Genomic DNA, 27,991 nt, shown 5'->3' on the forward strand with positions numbered 1-27,991 from the left:
AAAGTCCATCTCAATTTTGCAAGGTTTTATAAAACTCAAGCGAATCAAACAGATAATTTTTTGCACCAACAGTAATGGTTATGTGCCAACAATAGCCACATAGCTTGCTTAGCCAGTGGGACTCTGTCCCTCACCCAGCCAACAGTCTGTGATATCTTTCCACTCTAGATTGCCATCTTTCCATTTTAATAAGATTTTTCCTTCATCCTCTAACCCCATCATGGTTGCCCTCGTCTTGTTGCTCTCTGCCCTATCTCTGTCCCTCACCACTGCTCAACTCCTGACCTCACCCACAGTCACTGTAGAACATGGGATGGTGCGGGGGAGAACTCTCCAGACGGCCGGGGGTAGGACCATCTACGCCTTCGAGGGCATCCCTTATGCCAAACCTCCTGTCGGTGATCGCAGGTTCAAGGTAGATCCAGCACCATTATTTATACAATTATTTGTACTAATTACATAGGTTTCTTATATTTTCAGTTATTTGTAACCAATTCTAATTGTTTTAACCAAGGTCAGTTTCATTGTAACACAACTCACTTTTCCTTTTTTTTATATAAAATTCATTATATTTAAGTTATGGCATACAAATCTTGTGTAAATGAATAATAAATAGTATGGTAATTATTCTAGATGGCATTTTGATTTAATGTTGATAAAATACACAATTAATTAAATACCATGAAAGTCAGATACATGTTGATAAAAAAGTAAATACATAACATAAATGTTTTATTAATGTAATCAACATTTAAAGAACTGGAAATAAACTCAAATGAACTTGAAAAGTTAAACTTTTATTTCAGAAGAAAAAGGCTAACATAAATATGATAAGCCAATATATTAAATGTGTTGATTTGCTTCACCACTGAGGTTTGATATTGCCTTTTGTTAAACAGCTTTCATTTCTAATGTGGTATGTTCTTTATTTCCAAAATGAATTTCTGATTTACAATTTACAAATTTTCTCCAGGAAGTTTGTAAATAATACTGTTTTAGAAAAACTGTTGTTATACTGTTGTTTTGTTCATAAAATAACTTGCAATTATTTTATATATATTTTGTTGATCTTACTTATCAATTGTAATTCACTATATACTACAGTAATTTCAAAATTATTGTTTTATCAACTGAACTGGTCAAAGAGATTCCTATTCACAAATATCTTTACCTCTTTTCACACAAATGTAATTAATGGAAACATTATAACTGTAACCAAAGTTTAGTTATGACAAACTTAAAACTTATTGGAGCAGGAAATCCAAACTGGAGATGGACATAACAAACTATACAATACATAATCCCAAATTGTTCAGTAGTTTTTGCACGATCAAGCAACATTGGGAACTAGGATCATTCAAATATTGTTCAAAATAAGCAAATGAAGCAAGGTAGAATTTTATTGGTGGTATAAATAGCAGCATTGTGGTATTGCCAAGGTAGAGGAAATAATGGTTTGATACACATAGAGCAGACTTGAGCCAAATGTGAACACCGGCCAAGCAAGTTGCCAATTTGTACATTCTTATACATAAAGAAACAAAATAGATTAATATTTTATTTTTATTTCATCTCATATACCAGTTTTTTGTTGTTGCTACAGTACAAGTCAGATTAATGTATGTGTATATTATAATATATATTTTCACATTTGAATTAAAGACATTATGATCCTTATTAAAATAATTGGCAAAGTGTTAGCGAAGCCTACCACTCTTGGGGCTTGAAAATTTCATTTTTCTCCATCTGTCAACATGGTATACAAGTATATTAATTCTTAAAAACATTTCATCTGTACACTTTAAATTATGCTTGAAACATCATTTCTACATATATTAGAATGAGTTCTATGATGGTGAAAATCCATCCATGAAATTTGGCTGAGTGTAATTGGTAATTTTGCCAGCCTATTCAGTGATCACTCAAGATGCTGGCACAATTTCCTTTTTGTCTGCAGAGGGATATATGATTGACTGTAACCATGACAAATTATTTTCTGTATGATTTTCTGTCTGCAGGACACTGCAAGAATGCAATGGGCTAGACTTAACATTTTGGACGCAACTTAGGTGGAGAAAATAGCACAGAGCATTAGCACAGAGAAAATTAATGTTGATATCACAAATGTGTAACTGTACAAAAAAGTATGTTTTGTATTTACTTTAGTGAATTGTCTAATGATGACTGCCTTGATGTCGAAAGGAATAACACAGAATAAAAAGTGTTAAATACTAGTTGTGGTTTTTTTAAATGGTGATGAATGTTTTAATATGTGGTGAATGTTGAATTCAACTCCAGATCACCTTCAGAAGAAGACCCAGCAATTGTGCACCTGATGATATACTCGTAATTAGAATACCTGTTCGCCTTCATTATTTTGTATTCTGGAGTCTCTAATGTCAGAACAAAGTAAAGAGTCCCGAAGTCAAATCTGTGACAACATCAGATTTCAGATGCTGCACTAAGAGGAAGGTGCACTGGAGCTAAACTCAACATATAATCAATAGGTCCAATGTATATTCATTGTAAATCCAACATTTGCGTTAGTTATTACATAATTTGTAACATACAAACAGGTTAATCTGAAGCTAAAATGTAGACATAAGGTTTTTATAGCTTAATCTGTTAATCGATCAGCATATCCGACGCAGTTGTCCACACAGGGTTTCAACACTATCGTAGATATGTCCTGTCAACAGATTCATATCTACTGGCAGATTTACAAGATTCACAGTTATCATTATTAATTCAGCAGACTCATTTCTCTAAACATTATTATAGAGCTGAAATATGACTGTTTCCTGTTCAGCAGCTAATGCTTGTCTTGATTTAATATATAATAACAAAATATTCCTCCATTGTCTTGATTTACTTTGCAGTAACATGTTGTTAATGAGTGTACCAGGCAAAGTATCTTGGAGCACTGATAAATGGCCAACTATCTTGAATCCAGTTTGTTATGTACACCAACTTTGTGAAACCTATGCTCCTCTATAAATATATTGAGAAGAATTAAGCAGGTGAGCAGTACCAATATGGTTAAATAGTTTACCATGCTTTTTTCAAAACCCATCTGAGATATGGTCTCACTGCTTGTGGAAGCGCATTTAAAGGAAACCTCCATAGAATCTTGATACTCCAGAAAAAGATAATTTTCATTCTCTCTGATAAGGATTGTCAGAGACAAATACTCAAACAGGAGTAAAATTAAAAAGCTTAAAAACGAAAACCTGCAGAATACTATTGAAATATTACACAACAATAATAAATATATAATGAAACAAAACAATGTCACTAAATGTTTTAACTGTTATCCCCTGGTGCAATATCCATTTTCAGGTCCCCCCTGGCAGAGAGTAGACAATGAACTGACAGTTTTGTCTGACAAGGTTGTCTGAAGACGAACATTTTTCAGCCCTGACCCAAGAAAATGAGAAAACTGAGAATAAACCACTTTTGACAAAGAAATAGTAGAATATTTTTCTGTACACATATTTAGAGAGAAAACAGGTAAATCAAATAAACCTAGCTCACCATGTAAAATCAGGAAAAAAAAATTCAAATAAATCAAGATTATTAATTTGGGTACAGCCACAGCAAAAACCTTAGTAATATCATAGAACAACATACCACATACAATGTGTGCTCCTATGTTAGATCAAGAGCAATGTTTGACAAAGTGACAGAATATATGATCGAGCTCAGAATGAAATTTAACAAGGATGACTGCTTACTAATAATCAAGATGTTGAATCAATGGAAACAATAGAAATTACAGATACTGTGCACCATACTATAAAAAAGTCGAAACATACAAAACTAATACTAGCATCTCTGCCAATGAGGCATCATAGGACAGAATAGGAAACAAACATTTCTAGAATCATCACGGATTTTAAGACGAATGCTGAGGATAATGTATTTCTTTTGCAACCGTACCTCGACAGTTGTTTACCATTGTGATCTACACTTTGGAAAACAAAGCAAAACAATATCGCAAAACGACTGTTACTTCGCTGTTTGACAGCTCAAAGGGAAAGAACATTAACAAATAATCCTACAAAAATACCACCATTCAGACAGGTTGCAGAAAAAAGTAAATATAATAGATGCTGACATGTCACTAAACCTCTGGAAAAAGATCCTTCTGCAGTATTTGCACACACTATATGAGCAGACTTCAAACATAACAGGCACATGTCAGGTGGAGTGGCTGACTGATAAATAGATTAAGCTGTAAAAACCTTATGACTAGATTTTAACCTTAGGATAACGTCCATTTTTGTATAGGTCCATCTTATTGATTCAATATATTTTATGCATTAAATCTTAACTTCTTGGGGTCCTAACATGTTTCAATTATTTTAAACATTTTTTGATATGGTGTGTCCAGCGTGGTTTGCAACAGCAGATTTGTCTCCTCTGTTAAATTTTGTGAGGGCGCAATGTTTAAAAAAAATTTTGTATATAGTGATTATCAACTATATGTTTTGAAATAACATAAGATCTAAATGTAACGTGTTTATCTATAAGCGTTAGGTTTTAATACTTTCAAAAACCATTTATTTTGGGAATATTATTGATGATAGCCTGAGCTATCTAAAACCATATATATATATCGTCCAACTATGCCAGTTCACCAAACTTTAAGCCTGGTATAACTGAAAGCATCTAATGGTTTATTTCTGTGAATAAACGTGAGAGATATGACAAGAATGCTTGAGTCTGGGGCTTCCCGAGAGTGGGTAGACCACTACCCCTTTCTATCAACCCTCTTTAGGTTTCTGGTTTCTCATGGTGCTTGGGCTGGTATTTACTTTTGGGGTGTCCCAGTTCTCCGCATCCCCAATAGAAAATTTCCTTTGTGTCCTTAGTGCTCTTAATACCTTCTGAACAATCTCCTCAGTAGTGCATGGAGTTGAAAACTAAGAACATCAACAGCATGGATCCAAGAGTGGCTTGTTATTGATTGCTTTTCAGCTTCAAATTCCATTTTCTGGGTTGTACCGAATGGACAATACACATGGGGTTGGATACCGCTGAGGTCGTAGTAATGAATACTCGAAATTCGAAGTTTACGTATATGTTTAATATTGGCAAATAAACATAAAAGCACCACTTCCAGTTCGTGAAAGAAAATAAAGTATTGCCACGTTGCTGCCAAATAGAGTATGAATGAACTAAAATTCGATACCATGGAGCGGACCTAAATATTCCAGTGTTCTATGGATTGTACCTTCGAAATTGGTAATAACTAAAACTTTAAAAATAACTTCTCTTTACGATGAACTTGACTCACAAACACGGACTTCAGCATTTTTGGCATGACAATGCAGCTGTAGTCGGAAAAGGGGAAGATTAGTAGACTGGAAGTCTAAACCATGAAGTAATTGGGCTTGAGCTCAAGAAGTGAGCTCGAAGAGCGAACTGCAACTCGCCTAAAACAAAATTGTGACTGTATTAGCCATTTATCAAGACAACTTATAATCACGACAACGTGGTCTCATTAGAAGGACATTGCCACAAATATTATCCAAGTTGATCTGGCAAATAAAACACATTCAAGGTAAATTACTTTACAAGTAATAATTTTACTTTACATTAGGTACATTCAAATTAGATGTCTCGCATGAAAGGGCTAACTTATGATACGGAAATATAAATTTTTACTTACTGACAAGGCGCGCGAGATGTAGCTTCGGTAGCGAGGTACGGCAGCTACAAAGTTCCCAAGAGAAAAAATTAATACGCGTGCCAATTAGGTTATCAATCCGCCAAGAATTTGGTTCCAAGAACATTGGATGTAACTTATACTAACCAGTAACAAGATGACTGATATTAGGAATGTTGACAGGACATGGCCCTCTGAGGAAGCACCTTAGGAAGGTAGGCCTTAGTCAGAGTAGCGAATGTAGACTCTGTGGAGAAGAGGAGGAGTCAGCGGAGCACATTTGGTTGGATTGTCCTGCCATCGTAGAGACTCGGAAAAGATACTTGGGAGCTTATCTCCTCAGCCCCAAGGACAATAGAGAACAGGAGCCCTTAAATCTGATTGGTTTTTGCACAAACCTTGGTCTTTGAGGGCACAAATTAAAGTAAGGGAGGCGCAAAGGTCCTTTTTAGGACTAAGTGCGGGGACAAACTGTCCTCTTCCCTCAGGAAGGAAAAAAAAAACCAGTAACAAGTAACTGGGTTACGAAAATATGTACTTTATATGAAGTACAACTAAATAACAGTACAGGGTTAGTACCTTGTTGAGAGTTTTAGCACATTCGAGCATCACCGCCTGCTGTGTCTCAGGCTCACAAAGGCCAACCAAAAATTTTTCAGTTGCCACACTCTCGTAGACATCACGTAGGCTATAGCTGCTTTGAATTCCTGCAGGGACGCGTCATGTGGCCAAAGTGCATCTCTAAGCATTTCACCAGCTTACTATAATTTTGTCTCTCTGTAACTGGAATAGTTTGCAGAACTTCTAATGCATCACTTAGCAGTGATAACAGAGCATTGAAGCTTTGCTTGCCAATGATCACTAATTAATCAGGGCCGCCATCTCGAATAGTATCTTGTAGCTCTCCCAAGGCATCTTCCCACTGAGGTTTGGGATACCACTGCGTAGATCCAATCTTAAGAGGTGCCAACATCTCCCTTAGTGTCAGCAACTTCCTCAGGTGGCATGAGGTCTTAAGTAAGTGTTCTTCCACTGCATTACGTGCCTTTCCATAGCTCATAGGTGCTCCTCTATATTAGAGCAGCTAAATTATCTTCTAAATTACTAACCTCTTTCTATAATGTGTAAAGCTCCTAACTTCTCCTTTTAGACTACCTACTCATATTATTCTCTAAAGTAGTAATCTTACTTACTAGGCTATTGAATTAGAATATTCCTCTAATTCGTCTGATAATTTATCTCATAACTTTTCAAACACCCCACTCAAATCGTTGCTGCCACATGTCATCTCGAAGAGATCTGTCTCCTGCAGTTACTAGGATCTCCTGAACGCAATACTGGTGTTCAAGTTCACGTCTCAGATCTATCACTTTCAGTTCCACAAGCTTTAAACTCTACCAGCTATTGTCTTTACCACACAAATCGCTTTACCCAACAAACATCTGACACCAAATTGATACGCTTATACTGGGTTTGTGGAATGATATGAAGATTATACTCACTCATTCACTATTTAATATGTCATTGACTAAACTATACTACTTATACAATTCAATTTGTTATGACTTTTTAAAAAAAAAAATGGATAATTTGTGAAGTGCCTGATGATAGAATCTTTGATTCAGAAAGGCCTTGAACAAAATAAAAAATTATATATTGGAAAATGTTATATTCTTTTATCTTGTGATGCTACAATAAACCGTTTTTACAATGCTCCAAGATTCTACTTACAAACAACAAAGAACATTTGTGATTCAATGTTTATTGAAAAAAAAAAAATATATATATATATATAAACAGCTGTTAAGCATCAGTGCAGTACTCGACCACTACAGTATTAACTAGTATAGAAATCCTGACAAGAGGAAGTTTAAGTGTTTGATACATTTCAATTGTGGCTATTGGACCTTGGAATGTGAAATATGTTAAGTTGATTTCGCTTCACCCAGAGACTCATTTGGTATTTAAGGTTCATGTACAAGTTTTTCAATTATGTACTGTGCAGGAGCCTCAGTTCCGTACCAAGCCTTGGCTCGGTGTATGGGACGCTACGCACCCCGGCAGTGTGTGTCTGCAGTACGACCACATGACCTACCTCAAGGAGGAGCCCATCATCGGAGACGAAGACTGTCTCTACCTCAACGTTTACACTCCAGAGGTAATAGACCCTCAGTCAAATTTGGTAAATTCAGATTAAACCATTAAATTAGATGGAAAGATGCTACCTTTTTAAATGGTAAGATCTTTTCAATATTCAAAGCTTAAAATTTATTAAAATAAATACGAGTTTGATATTTTAAATCCTGTCTGCAGTTAGGCACTTCACTGATAATATCAGTATCAAATATGCAGGAATGTTCTGATGTTTTTAATTTAGATATTGTACTTGATCATTTGGGGTTTTGAAATCACTCTCTTAGCTTCCAAAACTCATATTTCCTTAAAATATTTTCATATATAATAATGTTTATATCTTATTTTCTTCTTTGTGTACATAAAAACTACTTTATAAGCCTTAATATGTTGAGTAAATAAATTTAAATCACTAAAACATGTATATGAAAGCAATTTATATATGTAGAATCAGCAAAGCTCATCAGTTATTAGCCTTTAATGTAGGACAATAATAAATAGCACTGTTTTCTAATATTAGATGGAAGATGTGACTATAATTAAAATTTATTTATTTATTCAATCAACGTTCCACCATTTTTACAAAATAATGCTTAAATTACTTGAACAAGTCAAGATTGCAAGTAGCAACATAAATATAGACGACTGTAACATTAGCAACGGCAACCATACTAAGACAATTTATTCAGAATAATAGAAAAACTATATAGAACCAGCAAAAATAAAGAAACATTATGGTAAATAATAATATAAAATTACAACAACTAAAAAAGGTATTAACAATAACATATAATAGTAACAATGAGTCATACAGATTAATCATCAAATTAATTTAATAGAAATAAGAATAGGATAACATTTCGTAGTAGCAACATGAAAAAAACAACAACAGCAACAGTATCCATAATGTAAAAACAAACAACTAATGTAAGTAATGGTAAATAGATTTACAAAAATTATATATATATATATATATATATATATATATATATATATATATGTATGTATATATTGAAAATAATCATGTAACAAAAGTAATAAATATAATAAATAATGAATTACAATCTTCGTGTGTGTCGTGTCTTTAAACGCTTTTTAATATTTGACGAGATCTTCTTGTTTCTTCTTGACTGAAAATGTTGAAACTGCAGTAACAGTTTAATTTTTATGGAACAAAAGACATTACATGCACACTACCTATTGTATTTACAAGTTACATTTGAAAAGATAAATTATAGCTTTGTAAATTCAATTTAGACAGTGAACTACGTATTTTTATACTAAAATTATACTAATCATATTTTGTAAAAAAATGTTATGTTTTCGTTTCTCTTGTTAATGGTTGATTTTGTACGAGTTGTATTTTTTTTTTTTATAAATTTATTATTCATCTTTTATTCTAGCTTCCAGCTGGTTTCATATCTGCCAATCCCAAAGATGTTATTGTATACATACACGGAGGAGCCTTCACGTATGGCGGAGGCCATCTGTACATGCCGTGGTATTTGCTGGATAGAGACGTTGTCTATGTGTCCATCAACTATAGATTAGGACCTCTTGGTAAGTATCAGTGAGGTAGTTGAGACTCTAACTCAGAAACTATTTATTTCATCAACACCATTTTTTATTGCCATTCAAATGGTAAGGTGTCTGAGTCCGTATCGTGTTGAAGCACTCACTCACCTTGTCAATGTCTTGTTGGTCAGGGGATGTTTACCCACTTGTTGGAAAAGGAACGCGATAATACCAAATTTTTCAGTTTTGGCCTATTTCCACTTTCCCAGCAAATTCAAAAATACTTAAGAAGGTTGAGCTGAGTAAGTTGTCTTTTTTAGTCTGAACTGACTTTATGACACTGATATTTTAGAATATTTATATATATATACAATACAATACAATATACATACATCTGTATATGCCAGTGATTTAACATTCTATGCAGACAACAGATCATTACTCATGGAGAACTAAACATGTCTTTTATGAAATAGAATTATGGAATGCAAACAATATCACAATTAAATGAACAATTCAAAATCACAGTGAATTTAATTTAGAATTTTAGTAAAATTGTTAACTGTCTCTTCATTGAACTCTTAAAGGAAACTGTACAAGTTTACATTATTTTGATTTAAAACTATATAATTATAATTAATTAATTATTTTAATTAATTATTGTTAATTTATTTCAGTTACTAACATAGCATATTAGTACATAAAAAGGTTTAAGTGTGATTTTAGTTAATGTTTATCAGGAATTCTCTCTATATTTTTCTTTTGTAAATTATTTACATATAATAAAATCTGTCTTTCTCTGGTAACATCAGTACGTATCTGTACATGCCTTATCGCCATAGTTCTTCTTAGTACTTTGTTTATGTTTTATTTCTATTGGAATAATTACATATTGTTTTCAGATTATTTTTGATGGGAGAGTTCATTATATTATATACACTGGTAATATTCTAAAATATTTGGATTGAATTTTACAGCAAAATAAAATTTATACAATTTTTACAGCAAAACATTATTGACAATAAATTATTATCTCCTAGTATTCCTAAAACACGAGAACAAAGACGATGACAGAAATAATAAGTGCAATGTGTCTCCCAGGGTTTCTGAGCACAGAAGACGATATAGTTCCTGGAAACAACGGGCTCAAGGACCAAGTGATGGCGTTGCAGTGGCTCCAGAAGAATATAGCAGCCTTCGGTGGAAACGCCGGTAGTGTCACAATCACAGGCATGTCAGCAGGTGGAGCCAGCGTTCATTACCATTATCTCTCCCCAAGATCTGTAGGTCAGTTCTCTTTTTCACTCACTGAACTAAGATAGGTTAAAAACAGTGAAAAATCTTAACACAACATGATTCTGGATCCTATGATGATTCTGTTCGTTGATGCATTCATGTTTTGTTACAAATTATGTTCCTCTACCACGTTTTTGAATTATGAATTGTACTGCCAACTTTATAACTGACTAACACTAAAACATTAGATTCCATTGTTTATATTGAACAAGATAGCGTATTGAAGTGCCATGCTAGTTAGCTGTTGGCCCTTGAACTGAGGCTCCACTTTTAACATGGGGCTGAAGTTTAAAACTACAATTTAAATAGAAATTCATCCAAAATTCATATATGTAGTTTCACTATAGAAACTTAGACTTTTCTGTCTCAAAGTTAATGAATTGTAAAAGTACGATTATCTTTTAACACATTGACTGGAATAAACGCAGCTTAGCAGTGAAGGTGTTATTGTATTCTGTAGCTAGAGATGTATCACAGTTTAACAAATTGACTGCGGCAGACGTAATTTAATAATATTCCGGCTGTCCTAAAGTCAGTACATGACTCGTGTCTCAGTGAATGTACTAATACTAATTGTTTATCATTTATTTTCAGTATAGATTTTCCCATAAGAAACTCTATATTAAACATAAATTATAAACCATTAGTTATGAGCAGATAATCATATTGTTTTATCTCATTAGCATTGAGACACTAGAATATATAATGGATAATTTATGGATTTGAGACAAATTTTTATGTATAACACAGTTAAAAACTTCAGACCTGCTCTAAGAACAGAGCCTCAGATACTGGAAGCTAACTAATGTGCTGTCTTAAGCCAGATATACAAGTTTATTATTGATGTAGTTTAAGTGTAGATGTTTGTGACTGTAATACACTTTGATGGATTAACTGGGTTTTCATGAAGCGATTTCCATAGTTAAGTCTTGAGTTTCTTATTTTAAACTACTTTGAGGTTTTGCAGAAGTATATTGTACAGTAAGGCCCCAGCATAATATGGCTTCTTTTCAAAGTATGAAGTTCAATTTGAGATCAAGAAGAAACAATTAGTTTAATGATTTCCCAAGTACTATAATAATATACAAAATAATAACGAAACTGATTACGTAACATCATACATGGTGCAGTCCAAGTCATTTTCAGATGAAAGTTTAATGTTCCCATAATTTGTTATTTGTTGTGGTTGTTAAAACGAAATCAATTTTAATAACATTCAAAATATTGCAAGAACGGTGAAATTGAAAAATAAGTTAATATAGATGGTTAGTTCGACATATTACACAGTCCTCTGTATGAAAACCATTTAAAATGCTTTTTTATGTATGATTCTAAGCACACTTTTGTTTGAATGAGGTTTTCCTTTTTTCTTATTCTGTCCAATCCCATGCAATTAATTAACTCCACAACTGGTTGGTTAGTACCATAATCACTTCTTATGAAAGATCTGTGTTTGAATACTCTTTTAGAAATTGTATTTTCACATGTTTACAATTAACTGTTAGAGTCAATCCAAGAGTAGCGTGTTTAAATTTCCAGGCTAAAATTCAAGTCATTTATGAGAAATAAGACCGTAATAATTTACATTTTAAATATTTTCAATCATCAGCAGCACGTCTTGTATCCTTAAAAAAGTGTCAATGAGTAAATAATTTCCAGAGGAAGAAAACTTAACAGTTTTCTAGTAATTATTCAAAGTTTTTCCTATACAGAATATCGTTTTAAGTCTTTCTTAAAGTCATTTGAGCAATTAGTAAATAAGAAATTAGTTTTTTTAGAATGATCATTACTAGTATGACAGCAAATACATTACCAAAATATTATTAAATGAGGCACAACAGATTTAGAAACATTATTCTCATCCAGGATACTTAATTTAGTAATTAATTCTTTTTTTATAAACACAGCTCTCTGTTGATTCCCTTGTTTTGGGTAGTACGAGTCTACATTCCATAAACTGACACATTAGATTATTAAAGGACACAACAAAATGTAGCAAAATATTTATTAAATTCTTCCATATCTATTATAAGCACCTTCAATCCAATGCCTGTAACACCGCCTGTCTGCTGTACTGAGTGCATTGCATACCTCTCAGGCACATTGCCCTTTGACCTTTTTAGTGAAAACTTTAGTGTTCTTTAACCTTTTGACCCCAAAATCAATACAGTTCTCCCTCAGGTCAAGAGGAAGATATGTACCAAATCTTCAAGACCTTTTTATCAAGAATTATCGCTCAGATGGGCTTGTCGAGTGGTCAATAATTTACACTATTCATTTAGTTTTGTTATGGTTGTGATTTTCAGCATTATTTTTGTCTGAGGAACGTATTTGGAATACTACAAAAAAGTAAATTTAGAACTCACTAAAGAGTTCAGGAATAATTTTCCATCTTTGTTCAAAAAATATTACGCTTTGTAGGTCTGTTTCACAAGGGAGTGTCCATGAGTGGTTCTGCCTTGTGCCCCTGGACACAAACCGAGGAGGCGGCCAACAAAGCTCGCACACTGGCCTCAGCCCTTGGTTGTCCTACGGCACCCAACTGGGAGATGATCAAGTGTCTGCGCAAACGTCCTGCAAGGCGAATTGTCCGACTTGTCTCAACTCCACTCTTTATGGTTTGTTGAACTGTTTTAAAATTTACAAGGGGTGACTAGGAAACTTAAGTGAAAAACCAATGAGGTTGAGATTAGGAGTGATTTTTCAAAATTGCTATTTAAGTTATTGTAATCCAAGTGTTTATGTTACTTCATCATCATCATCATCTGACGTTTCCGTTATCACGGGTCGTCGTACACAGCCTCCTCCACTTTTGTCTGTCATTCCAGGTCTCCTCTTCCTCCAACTGCATTTTCTGTAGTCCCCTTCTCTCTATGTCTTTCCACACTTGGTCCTCCCATCTTCCTCTCGGTCTTCCTCTTGGTCTTCTTCCTCTTTCCTCCTTCTCCAGTGCTATTCTAGGCATTCTATTATCTCCCATCCTCTTCACATGCCCCATCCACTGATTCTTCTTCTTTCCATTGTCTCTTGCAGTGAAACTACCTTCAATCTTTCTCTGTTTATTTCGTTCCTTATTCTATCTCTTCTTGTAGTCTTCTCTATCCCTCTTAAAAATCTCATTTCTGCAGCTTGCAATCTGCTTAAATCATTTTTAGTCCACGTCCACGTCTCTGCTAAGTTTATGTTACTTAAATTTTAGATAACAATACAGTATCTTAACTCTATACATATTGAATGGCAGTTAAAAACAATTAACTATTTGTAGTGAAATGTCTATAAACTAAAGTCACCGGAATTCAAAGGTTCAATAGAACGAAATATAATAATGTTGACCATTTGAAATTGAAGCCATATGATAAATAACGGAAACTAAAATCTCGCTTTTCCACTGAGTTTGAGAGGGATTACCACAACATGAGAGTGTGTGATAGTTAAATTTTGGAACCAACTTTCAACATGGATTTTATCTCTATACAGTATTTTTATTCTTTCCTCTATGGTCTCGATGACCAACACTTGTGATACACCATCTTTGGCAAAATAGACTAAGATGATGTTAAAAATTGATCAAATCATGTAGTAAGTCTGTTATTTGGCCATCAAAGCCATTTATTGAGTTAACAAACTGTTAAACGAAACCATTACATATTGTAATATGAAAATAACAGCAAAATTGACTCTCTCTCTCCCCCCTCTCACTCTCTCTCACTCCCTCCCTCTCTTTCTCTCTCACTCACAACCTCCCCCCCTCACTCACTCTCTCTCACTCCCATTCCAAAAATAAATATAGTGCACTAATTAGTACTACTTACCACTGTGCTAATGAATGGACAAAGGAGAGCTGTACATTTTAAACCCAAATTTGTTTTAAAACTAATTAATAAAGAGACTGAACTAACTTTACAACAAAGAAACTCTCTACCTCTTTACTCAGGCATAATAAAGGAAAGGAGCCTTTCGTCTTTTCATTTGTCCTTCTCTTTAGTTAACTTCTCTCATAGTCTCATCATCCATTACAAATAAATATATTCTGCAAGAAGCCATATTTTCTCCTTTAGAACCCTGCCTGATTTATTTTGTTTCTGGGTGATACAAGTGGGTGCAACATCAAAAAGTTGATAATACGTTCACTCCCAGTTTTCTTAAACTATTATAACCAAAGAAAATCAGATACAAACAATAGTTAGAGTTAATCACAGTGTATACACAAAAATAGTGAGTAAATTTATCACTTCGAAGCGGTAAATTATGAATAAATAAATGAATAAATGATTTATTTCCAGTTTTTTATATAATAATACAATACTTGTAAATCGTTTGGAAATATTACTGGTCACTTGTACAAGTAATGTGACCAGCTAAAATAAAAATAAAGTACCACTGAATAACAAAACTAAAACGTTGAGTCTAGCGTCTCAAGAAAAAATGCATGTCGCTTACAACTGCAGTATCTGTATAAACTTACATCTATGGTTATTTATATAAAGTAAGAAGCGAAAACTGATTATTTTTTATTCTATGTAGGCTTCTATATAAGGACAAATCATGGACAGTAAAAGACAATAAAGACAACTAAGGACAAGTACATAACATAAGCAAAAAAGAAGAACAAAAGATGGCCATGAAGAATAAATAATATAATATATAATAATAAAATACTTAAATTATTCCTAGAAGTTACAGAAAGGATACATTTATGCAATAACATTAAATAGGAAGTTAACATCATGAATAGAAGAAAGCCAGGTAATTGTATCTTTGCAGAATGCCCTTAAGGAACAGCTATTTTTTACACTGGATGGAAGTTGATTGTATAATTTAGGGCCTAAATAAAGAAAACAGTGACGAAAAATTGACTTATTTACCTTAGGAAGCCGAAAATTCTTATTTAATTTGCAAAAATTCTTATTTAATTTTTTATTATCAATTTGCAGATTAGTACAGACATCTCATAGAATTCGTAGATGCAAGGTATGATTTGTTTGATTGTCATGATTTGAAGCTGTAAAGCACTCATGGTTTGTTCCAATGTTCCAGCCATGGCATTTCAATCCCTATACACCGTTTGGGCCCGTACAGGAACGAGCAGGACTGCAACCCTTCCTGACACAACATCCCTTGGACATCCTGCGCATGGGTCACATCCAGCCCCGCCCTTGGCTTGTCAGTGTTACCTCAGAGGAAGGCTTATACCCTGTCTCAAGTCAGTAGTTTTGTATGATAGTTGGAGGAGTATCACAAAAATGAACTAATGTATAGGAATTTTTTATTTTTGCAGGGTAATTTTTTAATTAGTACTCTTATTAAGTTTACTTCCACACTAATATATTGGAATCAAGTAAAGAACCCAGCTAAGCAGCAGCCACACTCAACGTCGCTTGATTCAGTTATCTTGTGATAACTGACAAACCCTTTTCAAAATATAATATAAACATTACTATATTATAAAAATGATCCATCTAACCAACACATACTTACACAAAATATTGAGCTCGTTCCAATAAGCTTTAGACATGAGTTAATTTCACAATGACACAAAAATTGTAATAAATAAATTTGGTTTTTTTGTGCATAAAAAACAAAATTTAATATTTTGGAAACACCAAAAATCTTAATATTTGATTTAAGGGGCATCAAAATAATCCTTTTTCTTCAAACGATGTTACATTTATTTACCAGGGCCCAACTACAAAATAAGCGCAAAATTTTTTTTCAATAGACTTTGAATGGAAATGAAATGAAAGGTATTTTCTATTTGAAATTGTACTCAGGTTCTGAAAAAGTCAGGAATATTACCAACTAGCAAAAAATCATATAAAACAAAAACCAATATTTTGGAAAAAAGTTAAATTTTAGTACTACACTTGAGTGGAGTGGAGAATCAATTTATTAAAAAATATATTTTTGTTTGTATATAATATCATTTTTTCATGGAACCATATTAAAATCTTATACCGTACTTTAACCATGTTATGAACCAAAGTATCACTAAAGAGTTCATAATAGGGTTAAACAAAGCTTAAGAAAATTAGTTTCAGATGCATAATTTTCTGACAGAAAACTTGTTCTTAATGCTATCTAGGAGCTTAGGAAGCAACGATAAAAAATAATTTAACAAGTAGTTGTCTTCTAGGTAGAAGAAATTTCTATAAATAATATTAACTGGTAGTTTCTATAATTTAATCTAGCATAAAATAATGTGCATAATCATCTCTTCCTCCTTCATGCATTATCAGCCAAATGGGTCTCAAGATAGATCGGCTGTGTTTTAGACATATGTTGAAATTAGCCACTGTTACAAATATTCCTCAAATTGAATTTAATAAAATTTTCAATCACTGTAATTCAGAAATTCAATGAATGCAAAATTCCTCATTATATTCAACTTTGATTGTTTAAATTGGGGAGTCGGAGACCCCTGTACTAAGCATTGGTGATTTTGTATTTGTTGCTGACGAAGGGAGTGCAAAAAATACATTGACTAGCTCATCTTCATTGTGTATACTATAATAGACTGTATCACAGATTGAAAAATTTATAAATTCTTTTTGTCATCTTCCAGATTAATTCACCTAACAATATTAGATAAATAAATTCAATTTTTGTTGGTCCTGAATTCAAATCCAAAAATGAGTCCCACCAACTGTTAGTATAAATTTAGAAATTGCTGTGTACGTGAAATGTTACCACATGATGTTTTCACATTTTCCAACAATTTCGGTTTTGTTAAAGTGTAAAGTTATTTTTTTTTGTTAAAAATTGCTTTTTTAAACTAGACAAACAGGGGAAAGAACCATATCAAGCAAAAGAAAGTCGAGTAATTTTGTGTTATGGATTTGGTGTTAACATATTCCTTATTATATTCAACTTTAACATATGAAATTGAGGTAATAAGACTCCCCTACTAAGCTCTTGTCCCCCATACAGTTTATTCTATTGGATTTCACAGTAACTTTTCCTCACTACTAAATACTTAAGAAAAGTCTAGGTTTGCCTGAGGTTCAAATCAAACCATTATGATTGAACCCTTATGATCAAACCATTAGAACAAAAATTTCTATGTAGTTGTGGTTCATGCAGTTTATTCACCACCACAATACAATATTTACACCAGACAATATTCTTAAACAACAGAATCTTCAAAATATACTTTATAGCGTCAATTGTGTTGAGTGTGTGGAGAATATAGAAAGTATGTTAGTAAAAGGTACATCCTTTACATGAATTTAGTAGTCCTTTTTCAAAGGTTATTTTTACAAGTAAGCCTTTTGTGGAAGTTAAGTAAAGTGCTCATTTTTTGCAGTCTTTTTCAAAAAGACAATCAATGGAATGGTAGGAGATTGGTTAATTCATGTGATTCTTCATGTAGCATCATATTTCGCCAACTTGTGATTGCTTTAGAAGAATATATTGTACGTTTCACTTGGGTTTAAAATTTTTTTGATCCATATGTACATTTTGTATAGTATAGTTATTCCGTAGATTTTGTGGCCAATGCCTCACTGCTGGCGGAGATAGAACGAGACTGGCTGAAGATCGCTCCTGCCCTACTTGACTACAACTACACAACTCCAGCTCATCTTCGAGATGAGATCAGTCTCAAGATCAAACAGTTCTACATGAAGGGTCAGCCCATTTCTAGGGCGACCACAGCGCCCTTTATACAGGTAGTTCTGCTATACTTTATTATGTTAAACACGTTAAATTATCTTATATGATAGTTTTTATTAGATTGTACAAAATACGACTATAAGAATATAACAAACTTTTTAAAAAACTACAGTCTTTGTATTTTATTTCTTCAGGCTTTTTGTCAGATTCAGTACAATTAATATTTACTAAACAAAGTCAGTCATATAACTTAAGTGTTGTAAACTTGAACAAAAATAAAATAGTGAGTACGAGTGTTTGATGTGTCTCATGCTTTATTGTGTTAGTGATTACAATAGTCACTAATTAAAGGAAGTCTATTGTAATTAGTAATTATTATTTCTATGTACTATTGAAAACCCCCATTAAAAGTGTGTTGTAATTCTTCTAAAACTATTTAATTTGGACTATAATGTTTGGAGATTTATATACTTCTAAAAATAAAAAATGTCTTTATTAATTGTGAGCTCACATCGATAACCATTTTGAAGACTACAGAAGACTTCTTGAAGTATTTACAAGCAACATTCTAATATCAGTTACAATTTAATATTTTTTTAAATCACTTAATTCTGTATATTATAGTTGTAATATTGTATACAACTTTAAATTAGATACAGTTTTTAAAGAAACAAAATATTTCAAAATCACTTTTTATTTTTAAGAAAGTGTTCTTAGGAATTAAATGTGGTTTAATTGCACATGACATATTATACAGGTACAAGATATACAATACAGATGCATCGTCAAAGACATAGATATAGACTAACCTAACTAAAATTAAAATATATTTTGTATACACAATTTGCACTCACATCAGATGATACAATAGAAATAAATAAAAAAGAATTCATTAAAAATCTAATTATTAAAAACAGGAGGGTGCAGCACATTGGTTTCATTTATCCAGCAGATACTCATCCAAGGAGTAATATGCCTTCATCACTAATTTATCCTTTGCAGCCATTAAAATTTGTTTTTGATCAAAACGTTAAAAACTATTAATGGATTTATATTTGGTATATAATAGTTGAAATTGGATTGTGTAATCAGTCTGAGTGGTTAATTTTTTATGGTACCATAAGACATTTTGGAGCAAAATATTAAATGGAACAATTGTTAAAATACTAATTAAAAGTCCTTGTCACTTCCTTCAGTCTGCCCAACAACACAGAACAAAAATTACCAGCATATAAAAGACTTCCATTTCATTTTTGTAAAAATGATAAACTGAAATATAAAACTGTTGACACTTATATATTTAAGCTGTGTGTTTTGAACATAAATAAGTTCATGAATATAATATTTACAAATATGAGAATCTGTAGAATCTTTCCCCAGCTGTAGGGAGAGAAAAACAGAAGGACATATGTTCAAGAAAGAAAACAACTACTTAAGAAACACATATGTTAAGGCAGTCGTGATATGTAAAAATACCAAGCACCTCCCCTCTTTTTGATAAGGAGTTTTATCTACTTTGTGCTCAACTTTTAAGGAAAGAATATATTTTTAAAGGCAAAAATAAATTATTAACTATTGTTTTTATAATCATAAAATTCCAATATTCGCAGGTTGGTGAATTTTTTAATTTTTATAATTTTAGTTCAATAAAGACTAACTTACTTTTATGACAAATTAATCGTACCAATACAAGATAATTTTAAGGTAATGTCAATGAAATTATTAATATAGGATATCCCTTTTTGTTTAGTCTTGTTTAAGTTAAGTGAAGAAAGTATAAAATTTCAATTACATGATAATTTTCAGCAAAAGAATGTTTTGTTGGAATAAAAATTGCTATTTGAAACTTATACTTTTTGGGATAATCTTTTATTTGTTGCAAAGTCTTCAAAAATGTTTTAATTGTAATAAAAAGTTTCCTCTTCTTGGATTTTGTTTGTGTTAATTAGCATGTTATTATACAAAATATTAAATATTTACAAATGTATATAAACAAATTATAGAAAACTAAAACATCATATTCTCTGATATTTACTGAAAAACATATACTGTGTAATATTTAAATGGAAGCAAAAAATATTCTGGAGAAAAGTTATGTTTACAAAAGGTTGTTTTTGTTTACTTCTGAATCTCCCATTAACACACATATTCCGCCTACACTACCAAAGTTTATCCCATAAATCTGCTTACTCTGCAAAGATTTCCTCCACCTCCTTCTGTATACTTTCTTCCATTACTACAACAGATCTTCATTCCCTGTATTATGAGGTCTTCCTCTTGGTCCTCTTTTCATTCTCTGTTAGTTTATTTTCTTTGTTATGTAAGCAAATTTTAAATTCAGAGCTGAGATAACTCACGCTGGATGTTGATGATAGATGGTTGGTGACCGACTGTTTGTGGTCAATGTAGAGCGAGCTGCAAGACTGCAGTCTGCCGCTAGACTCGCACCTGTCTACTTCTACAGGTTCAGTTATCGTGGTAAACACAGTTACTCCGAACAGATGTCCTGGGGATCTACTGAGAATTTTGGTAATGTTTGTTGCTACTTACAATGTCTAAACATTTTCTGATTCCTTTAAACATTCATGCACACGTGTGTAATATATATTTGATCTACTACCAAGGTAAAAGACAGGATGTCAGAATAGATTTTAAAGTAGTAGTTGAGTTGGTGACTTTGGGAAACCTTAAATCCAAAGGTAAATAGGTGAGATTAACAATCTTTTTTACTTCCAAGCACATTTTACATGCAGTGAGCAAAGTACAACCTCATATAAAATCATGAACTAAATTTAAAATATAAGTGATATAATATTAATAAAGAGAGTGGCGACAAAAGTAATTTGATACAAAGCTAAGTTAAGTAATCAGATGGATAACCAAATAAATCTGTTATTGAGTTAATGGAATTTTAGTCAGCCAGTCATACAGTATAAACTTTAAATATTCAAGAGACAAGCAATTTATATTTTGAGGTGTGACATGACTTTCTTTGTTTAACTTAACATACAAATAATTAATATTAATTAATTATACTTCTTGTTTAGTAAGAACAATCCCCTAATCCAACATAGGGTTATTTATAGTTTTTTTTATAGTACAAGGTTAGTACCTATTACTTTTTTCTTACTACAATTAAGGGGAGTAGGAATGCCATAAGACTGTAATGCTAAGTTTATGTGAATTAGCATAAACACAATTAGACATAGAACATTGCAGTTTTTTGTTTTGTTTTGAAAGATGGGTTCAGTCTATGTCTCTGCACCAGGATTTTAGTATAAGAACAAAAAATAACATTTTCATAATTTTTTCAATTAAATCTTTTTTTTACTTGAAATTTCTTTTAAAAGGATATTTTTCTTGAGATGTGTTAAGCGGCCCATACACTAGACGTGCATTGCACGCCGTGCAGTTTTTTATACTGGCACGCCGTGCTTGGCATGGCACTTTGTGCCCCACACACTGACAGTTTAGTCAGTCCCGTGACGTGCTAGAAGTTGATTGTGGTATTGTGATATTGTGTAGTATTGTCGTGCTGTGATATTTTACTACTATGCCTCTTGTAACTAAACATAAAGTGTTAACAGTATTGTTGATTGGTGCGATTCATGACGATAGCAAAGTGAAGAAGAGAAGAAGACAATTATGGACGAAAAATTGGTTAAAAGAGGGAGAAATGTATTCTGATATGAGACTACTGTAAGACTTAATCAGGCACCTCAGTTTTGCACAGTTCCACAAGGTCTAAATACGCATTTTGTTTTAGACTTTTATTTTAGTACTCTTTACACTTCACTCGTCACAAACAATGGTGATTTCTGTACGAATCTATAAATAATGGTAAGAAATTAGGAGAGAGAAAAATTTGTGTGTCAGCAGTCGACATGGTAAATATAGGAGAGTATTTGCCGCGAGAGAACGAAAAATAACCTCAAAAGACACTCCACTCTCAGCACGTGGCGCGGGACTGGTCCACACACTTGCAGGATGGCACGGCGGCAGGTCGCACGGCACGCCGAAAATCAAACCGATCTTGATTGCCATCGTGCCATGCAATGCACGGCGTGCTTAGCACGGAGACCTCCACACACTGGCACGTTTCTTCCAATTTTGGCACGTCGTGCTTGCACGGCGTGCATTGCACGTCTAGTGTATGGGCCGCTTTAGGAATAACCTAAAATCGTTGTGCAGGGTACAATATATGTTATGAATTTACCCTGAAAATTTGGTAAGGTTATCTTTAATGGTTACTGAGCTATACAACATCAAAACGTAAGAATACTAACTTTCGGGAAATCGGCAAAAACTAACATTACTAAGTTATTGAAACTTACATTTTAGTGGCCACTAGCTGAAATATGATAGATTGTCTGGGTTTTCTTCTTCAAGATATTGGTCCTCAAAGCTTCCTTTTAAGTGAAGTTTTGCTTTGTTTGATTGTTTCTTCTAATTCTTCAGCGGCCTTTTCACTTTTTGTATTCGCTCCTCGTTCAATCGTGCCATATTTGCAAGCAAAATATGTCCTATTTTCAATCCTAAATGTAAAACTTTACACTTAGAAGAATTCCACCACTGAAGGATAACACTGCATCTTGTACTCTAAAGTTTAGTGTATTTAATTTCACAAATGTTCTGTTAGAGATGTGGGACCAAATTACGTTGTTGAGGGACTCGTTGGGATTTGAGTCTTACCTGCTAAACATTTTCTTAATAATTCTGGGTTTGAAAGGTATCTAAAAGTAGGTCTGATTTCTGTCAGTATAATTTCTGGTACATGAAAGTGCTTCATGTTAATCATATTGCTTATTTTTAATTATAGAGATGTTTATTCGAAGTTGTTGGTTCCTTGGGCATAGTTTATGCTTGAGATTATAATTTCTGAACATTACATGGAAATATGTGGCCCAGACAGAGCTGAAAGATATTATAAATATGGACAAACTAAAAAATCAGCTATTGCCAAACAAGCATTAGAAACAAATCACACTTTTAAAAATTTCACATTATTAAAACAAGTCCATAAGCAAGAAGAACTTGATGCTTAAGAAACATTATACATAACAAAACATAAAGATAAAATATTGAACAATGGTTTTGGACCGATTCAAAATTCACCCTTCCTTTAAAATATAACAAAATTCTTTTTGACCCAAACTTTTATACATATATTAATATTTATTTTATTTTACAGTAAATTAAACAAATCTTGTATTAAGCTTTACTCAGCTGATAATTTATTTGAAATGTTAAATATTTATATTATTCAAATTGTTGTTTCACACCTGACGATGGCATCTTTGATGCTGAAAGGCCTTGTGTATAAAAATAAAATTATTGGAGAATTGTGACTTTTCGATCATCAATTATTACAAAGTAGTGTATTTCAATAAGAAGAGCTCCTCCTTCAATATAACGTAATTGTTTTTACAATGTGAATACAGACTGAACTAACAGCTGAAAGCAGTGGAACATTATTGTCTCTCCAGAGCATGCTAATTAGTTGCTCTATACTTAAGCTCTCTGTGTTATTTTCTTTACTCAACTACCTTCAGTATGCATATTTGGTTCATTTTAATTAGGACCACTCACTATATAATTCTAGACTATTTTACTTATGTCACCCATCACTGATCAATCATCAATTCCAGGAGTGAGCCATGGAGATGACACAGGATATATGTTGGGTGTAGAATATATGAACCCTCTAGAGACAGACTCTGACCGCAAGATGAGCAAACTTATGGTGAACATGTGGGTCAACTTTGCTAGGACAGGGTAAGTATTTTTTGTGTATGTAATGCATTTTGTCGAGTAGAATGATTTGATTTTTTTATTTTATTTCAATTATATTTTCTGAATATAGAAAAGCCGTTGTAAACTGAAACATAGACATATACCAATCATATTTTTATGAAATATTAGTACAGCAGTAATCTTTTGAGAGTTTAAAAAAACCACTTGAGATCTTCCATTACTTTGATAGTGAAGTGCTAACACGATCAGACCTTCTCTCCAACAAATGAAAAAGAAGTTAAGAGATACAATAGCCAAGGTCAAAAACAATACCTCATGCAAACTGATGAAATCTCAGGCAAACTGATAAAGCACTGTGTGGATGTTATTTTGGCACCAATGACTATAATCACAAACAGGGATTTTTCCTTCTGTTCTTAAAGAAGTTAAAGTATATCCAAAGTTAAAAAGGGGATAAAACTGAAGTTGGAAACTACCACCCCATTTCAATTATTGCTATATTTTCAAAAACACTAGAAAAGATTTTACTCAAAAGACTTCTGGCTCATCTAATGGAACTAAACCTTCTAACCAACAACCAACAGGATTTATCAAGAGAAAATCGACCCTATTATAGATTATCTTGAAGACACTAAGTTCACAACAGCCTTACTACTGGACTACTCAAAGGCATTTGACTGCTTAGGACAGAAGATAATCCTAGACAAACTCGGACTGGGAATAATAGTCACTCCTAAAACCTGGCTTCAAAGTTATCTCACAGGACAAAGCCAAGTGGTGGAACTGCACTACACAACTAATGGAGTAACTCAGCTAGGTCAAAATCACAATCAATGGCTAAGGAAGTGCCTCAGGGATCTGTGGTAGGCCCTATATTGTTTACTGTTTTGACTAATGACTTCCCTGACTATGTAAAAGACTTCAGCTCAGTAGTTATGTTTGCAGACAACACCACCCTCTTGCTTCAAAGTGAAACAGTGGAAGACCTTAGCATAAAAACCTATATAGTGCTAAATATGACCGTTGACTACTGCTCTTTGAACGATCTTGCCACAAACCCCTCAAAGATGAAACAAATAACATTTGGAAGAAGAAGGGAACAAATTCCTATGTCGCTAACATAAGTAGCAAAGAGAAAACTCTTTAGTAGCCTCTAGGACTAATTTTACTCTTAACTTACCTGGAATCCACATATTGACATCCTTTGCAAAAAGTTAAACACTGCCACGTATGCAGTAAAAAGAAAAAAAATTGCAAGTAGCCCAGAAGCAGGAAAAAATTGCATACCACACTAAGCGTGAAGGTATGAAGTCACTGTATGGGGCAGCACTTCAGTGACAAACCTAAAGCGAGTGCTGAAAATACAAAAATTGGTTGTAAGATCTCTAACCAATCTATGTACCAGAGATGGCTGCAGACAAGCCTTTAAATTACTGAAAATAAAGACTGTGACAGCAATATATATCAAAGAATTCATACTAGATGTGCATAAACTTGGACTCCCCAACGCAACTCAACTAACGTACATGTCTACAATACCCGGAAAGTGTCTTTGATACCACCAGTCCAATATCAAACTGCTCTCTACAACAAAAAAACCCTCCACAATGAAAGCATGGCTACAATCAGCTCCCAGCTCATTTCAAACATCTAACAGGGAAGGCACTGAAGAGGACACCCGATTTGTGGCTGACAGATCACCCCATCTACATTGTCCAAGAATTCCATGAAGAATTACTTACAAATGATAATAATGTATTCTTGTATTTTGATGCATAACTGTTCTCAATGTCCATGTTATTAATAAGATTCTGATTCAGAAAGCCTCTGGATATTGGTTACCATCTCATTTCATTATATTGGGCATCCAGGTTTAAATTTGGATATATAATTTTCATGTGCTGAAGAGCCAGCTGTGTACTGATGAGAAGATGCTCAAGTGAAAGCTTGACGACTGGCTACCACAGAGACCTTTTACTGCAAGAATATCCACATCATGAAGATAATTTAAATTATTAATGTTTAATAAATAATTAATTATGTATTATGATGCCATCACAACTCTTGATGTTTTGTGAATAAAGAATACTGACGGTTAGTCATAGAATTATTATATTAGGTATTATATAATTTTTGGATCCTTTATATATCTATAATAACCTCTATAATAGTTTTGTATGATTTTTTAATTAGTTAACATATGGAGATAGCATATTCAGTAAATTCAAAACTTAACATATTTCAGAAGAGTCAAACAGTCCACAGTAAACACTGTCCACTAGACATAAACATGTTATAAATCTATACAACATAGACTAACTTTGTTTGAACGTTTGCCTCAGTGTGTGGGGCCGAAAGTATACAAGTTACCTATGAAAGTTGCCCAAGTAAATTAAAAGAATCTACATCAGTGGCTTGAGCAAAGGGCATTCTATTCTTTAAGAGAATTTTTAGAATACCAATAAGAAAATGCCCTATACTTAATACAATTAATATTATATTATTCTACAATACATTCTCTAATACAATTCTGAATAATACGTTTCAATTGCTATTTTGTTTATTATATTTATTGTATGTATTTGACATATTTTAATTTCTTGTTATGTTATTGTATTGTTTAACTCAACAAACAAAATTATTTAATGTGTAACTCTTAGTATTTTATAACTTTTAATGTAAAAAAGTAATGTTAGTCATATAAATATCAAATTAAAATTGTTTAATAAATTGACAGAAGCGTCCTGCATGGTAAATATTACTCATTTTAAACTCGCTTAAAGTAAATGGTTGATACCAGAAACATTTTATTCCATTTTTAATTATTTAAAATGTGATAGTAGTAAATTAAGACTTTAATTTGTATGTCTCTCTAGTATGCATTAGTTGTGTGTGTGTGTGTGTTTTTTTTTTTTTAATCAAAGGTTTAAATGAAATGACTATATATCTTGTATAGGTTTTAACTTACTTAAAGCATGCAATTAATTTGGCATCACCAAGGGAGCCTAAATTTTAAGTTACGTACTTAAACTAGTTTACTAACTTTAATAGTAGTAATTTTATACACATATTTACTGTTATCGATTTGTAACATTGACGATATCCATTGCATTTGCTGTTAAATATTTAATGACAAATACAAATCTTGAATCTTGAGTCTAGATGCTAGACATAGATATGCTAATCACAGTCTGCCTTCCTAGATAGGTAGGGTCCTAGATAGGATGCTGTATAATACTGATGCCTGACAGAGATATGCTGATTTCTGTCTGCCTTCTCAGACTGACTTAGAATTCAAAGTAATATATAACAGTGGTAAGTTTAACTATTCAAACATTTGAAATGTGTTTTTTTAGGCTAAATGGTATAAAGGACTTGCTATACTGACTTTGTAATTTTTTGTTGGTACATACCAACCATACATAATAGTACAGGTGAATTTTTTGTGTTCAAAACAAATATAAAAGTATACATTTTAAAGACAAAATTTAAAAACTTGAATAAAAGTGTAAAGGAGAAAAGAGTATGATAAACAGGTCAGAAAAGTGTATGTTTTTAAAACGTATTTTTCTCTTACAAATAGATAATTCATTAAATTCTGTTAGACCCTGTCAATTATGTTTCGGAGTATAAAAAATGTCACCTTGTTGTAAAAAACGCTATTTTTTTATTTACTTTGAAATTACAGCAAGCCGGTGTTTGGAGGAGTGGACTGGGCCCCAGTGTCCCCCACATCTGGGGTATCTGGTGGTCTCTCCCACCTACACATCGCGTCTCCAGATGAGGCTCGAACCGTGACCTCACCGGACCTTGGACACAGAGACTTCTGGGACTCCCTCCCGATCAATGAACCTACCAATCTCCTCGCTGGCACTGGCAGGCACACAGAGTTTTAACAATTGACTGTATTTCCAGAAAAGAAGATGAAAGCTTCCAAACATTAATTCTGCTAACCTATATTTCCCTTGATCAAACAAGCTATGCAAATAATTAAATGCATTCTTGACAATA

General features: G+C 32.9%; 1 protein-coding gene across 1 annotated transcript; it reads left to right on the top strand.

Moving 5' to 3' along the window:
- The first annotated feature begins 50 nt into the window (after positions 1-50).
- Positions 51-27,991, top strand: LOC124367498 (venom carboxylesterase-6-like). Its single transcript, XM_046824357.1, has 10 exons — positions 51-415; positions 7,677-7,829; positions 9,208-9,364; positions 10,421-10,606; positions 13,037-13,233; positions 15,653-15,818; positions 18,098-18,282; positions 20,602-20,755; positions 23,875-24,001; positions 27,669-27,991. The coding sequence occupies exons 1-10, from the start codon at positions 221-223 to the stop codon at positions 27,874-27,876; spliced, it is 1,728 nt and encodes a 575-aa protein (XP_046680313.1). The 5' UTR covers positions 51-220; the 3' UTR covers positions 27,877-27,991.

Source organism: Homalodisca vitripennis, chromosome 8, assembly GCF_021130785.1.
Source record: "Homalodisca vitripennis isolate AUS2020 chromosome 8, UT_GWSS_2.1, whole genome shotgun sequence".
NCBI classification, from domain to species: domain Eukaryota; kingdom Metazoa; phylum Arthropoda; class Insecta; order Hemiptera; family Cicadellidae; genus Homalodisca; species Homalodisca vitripennis.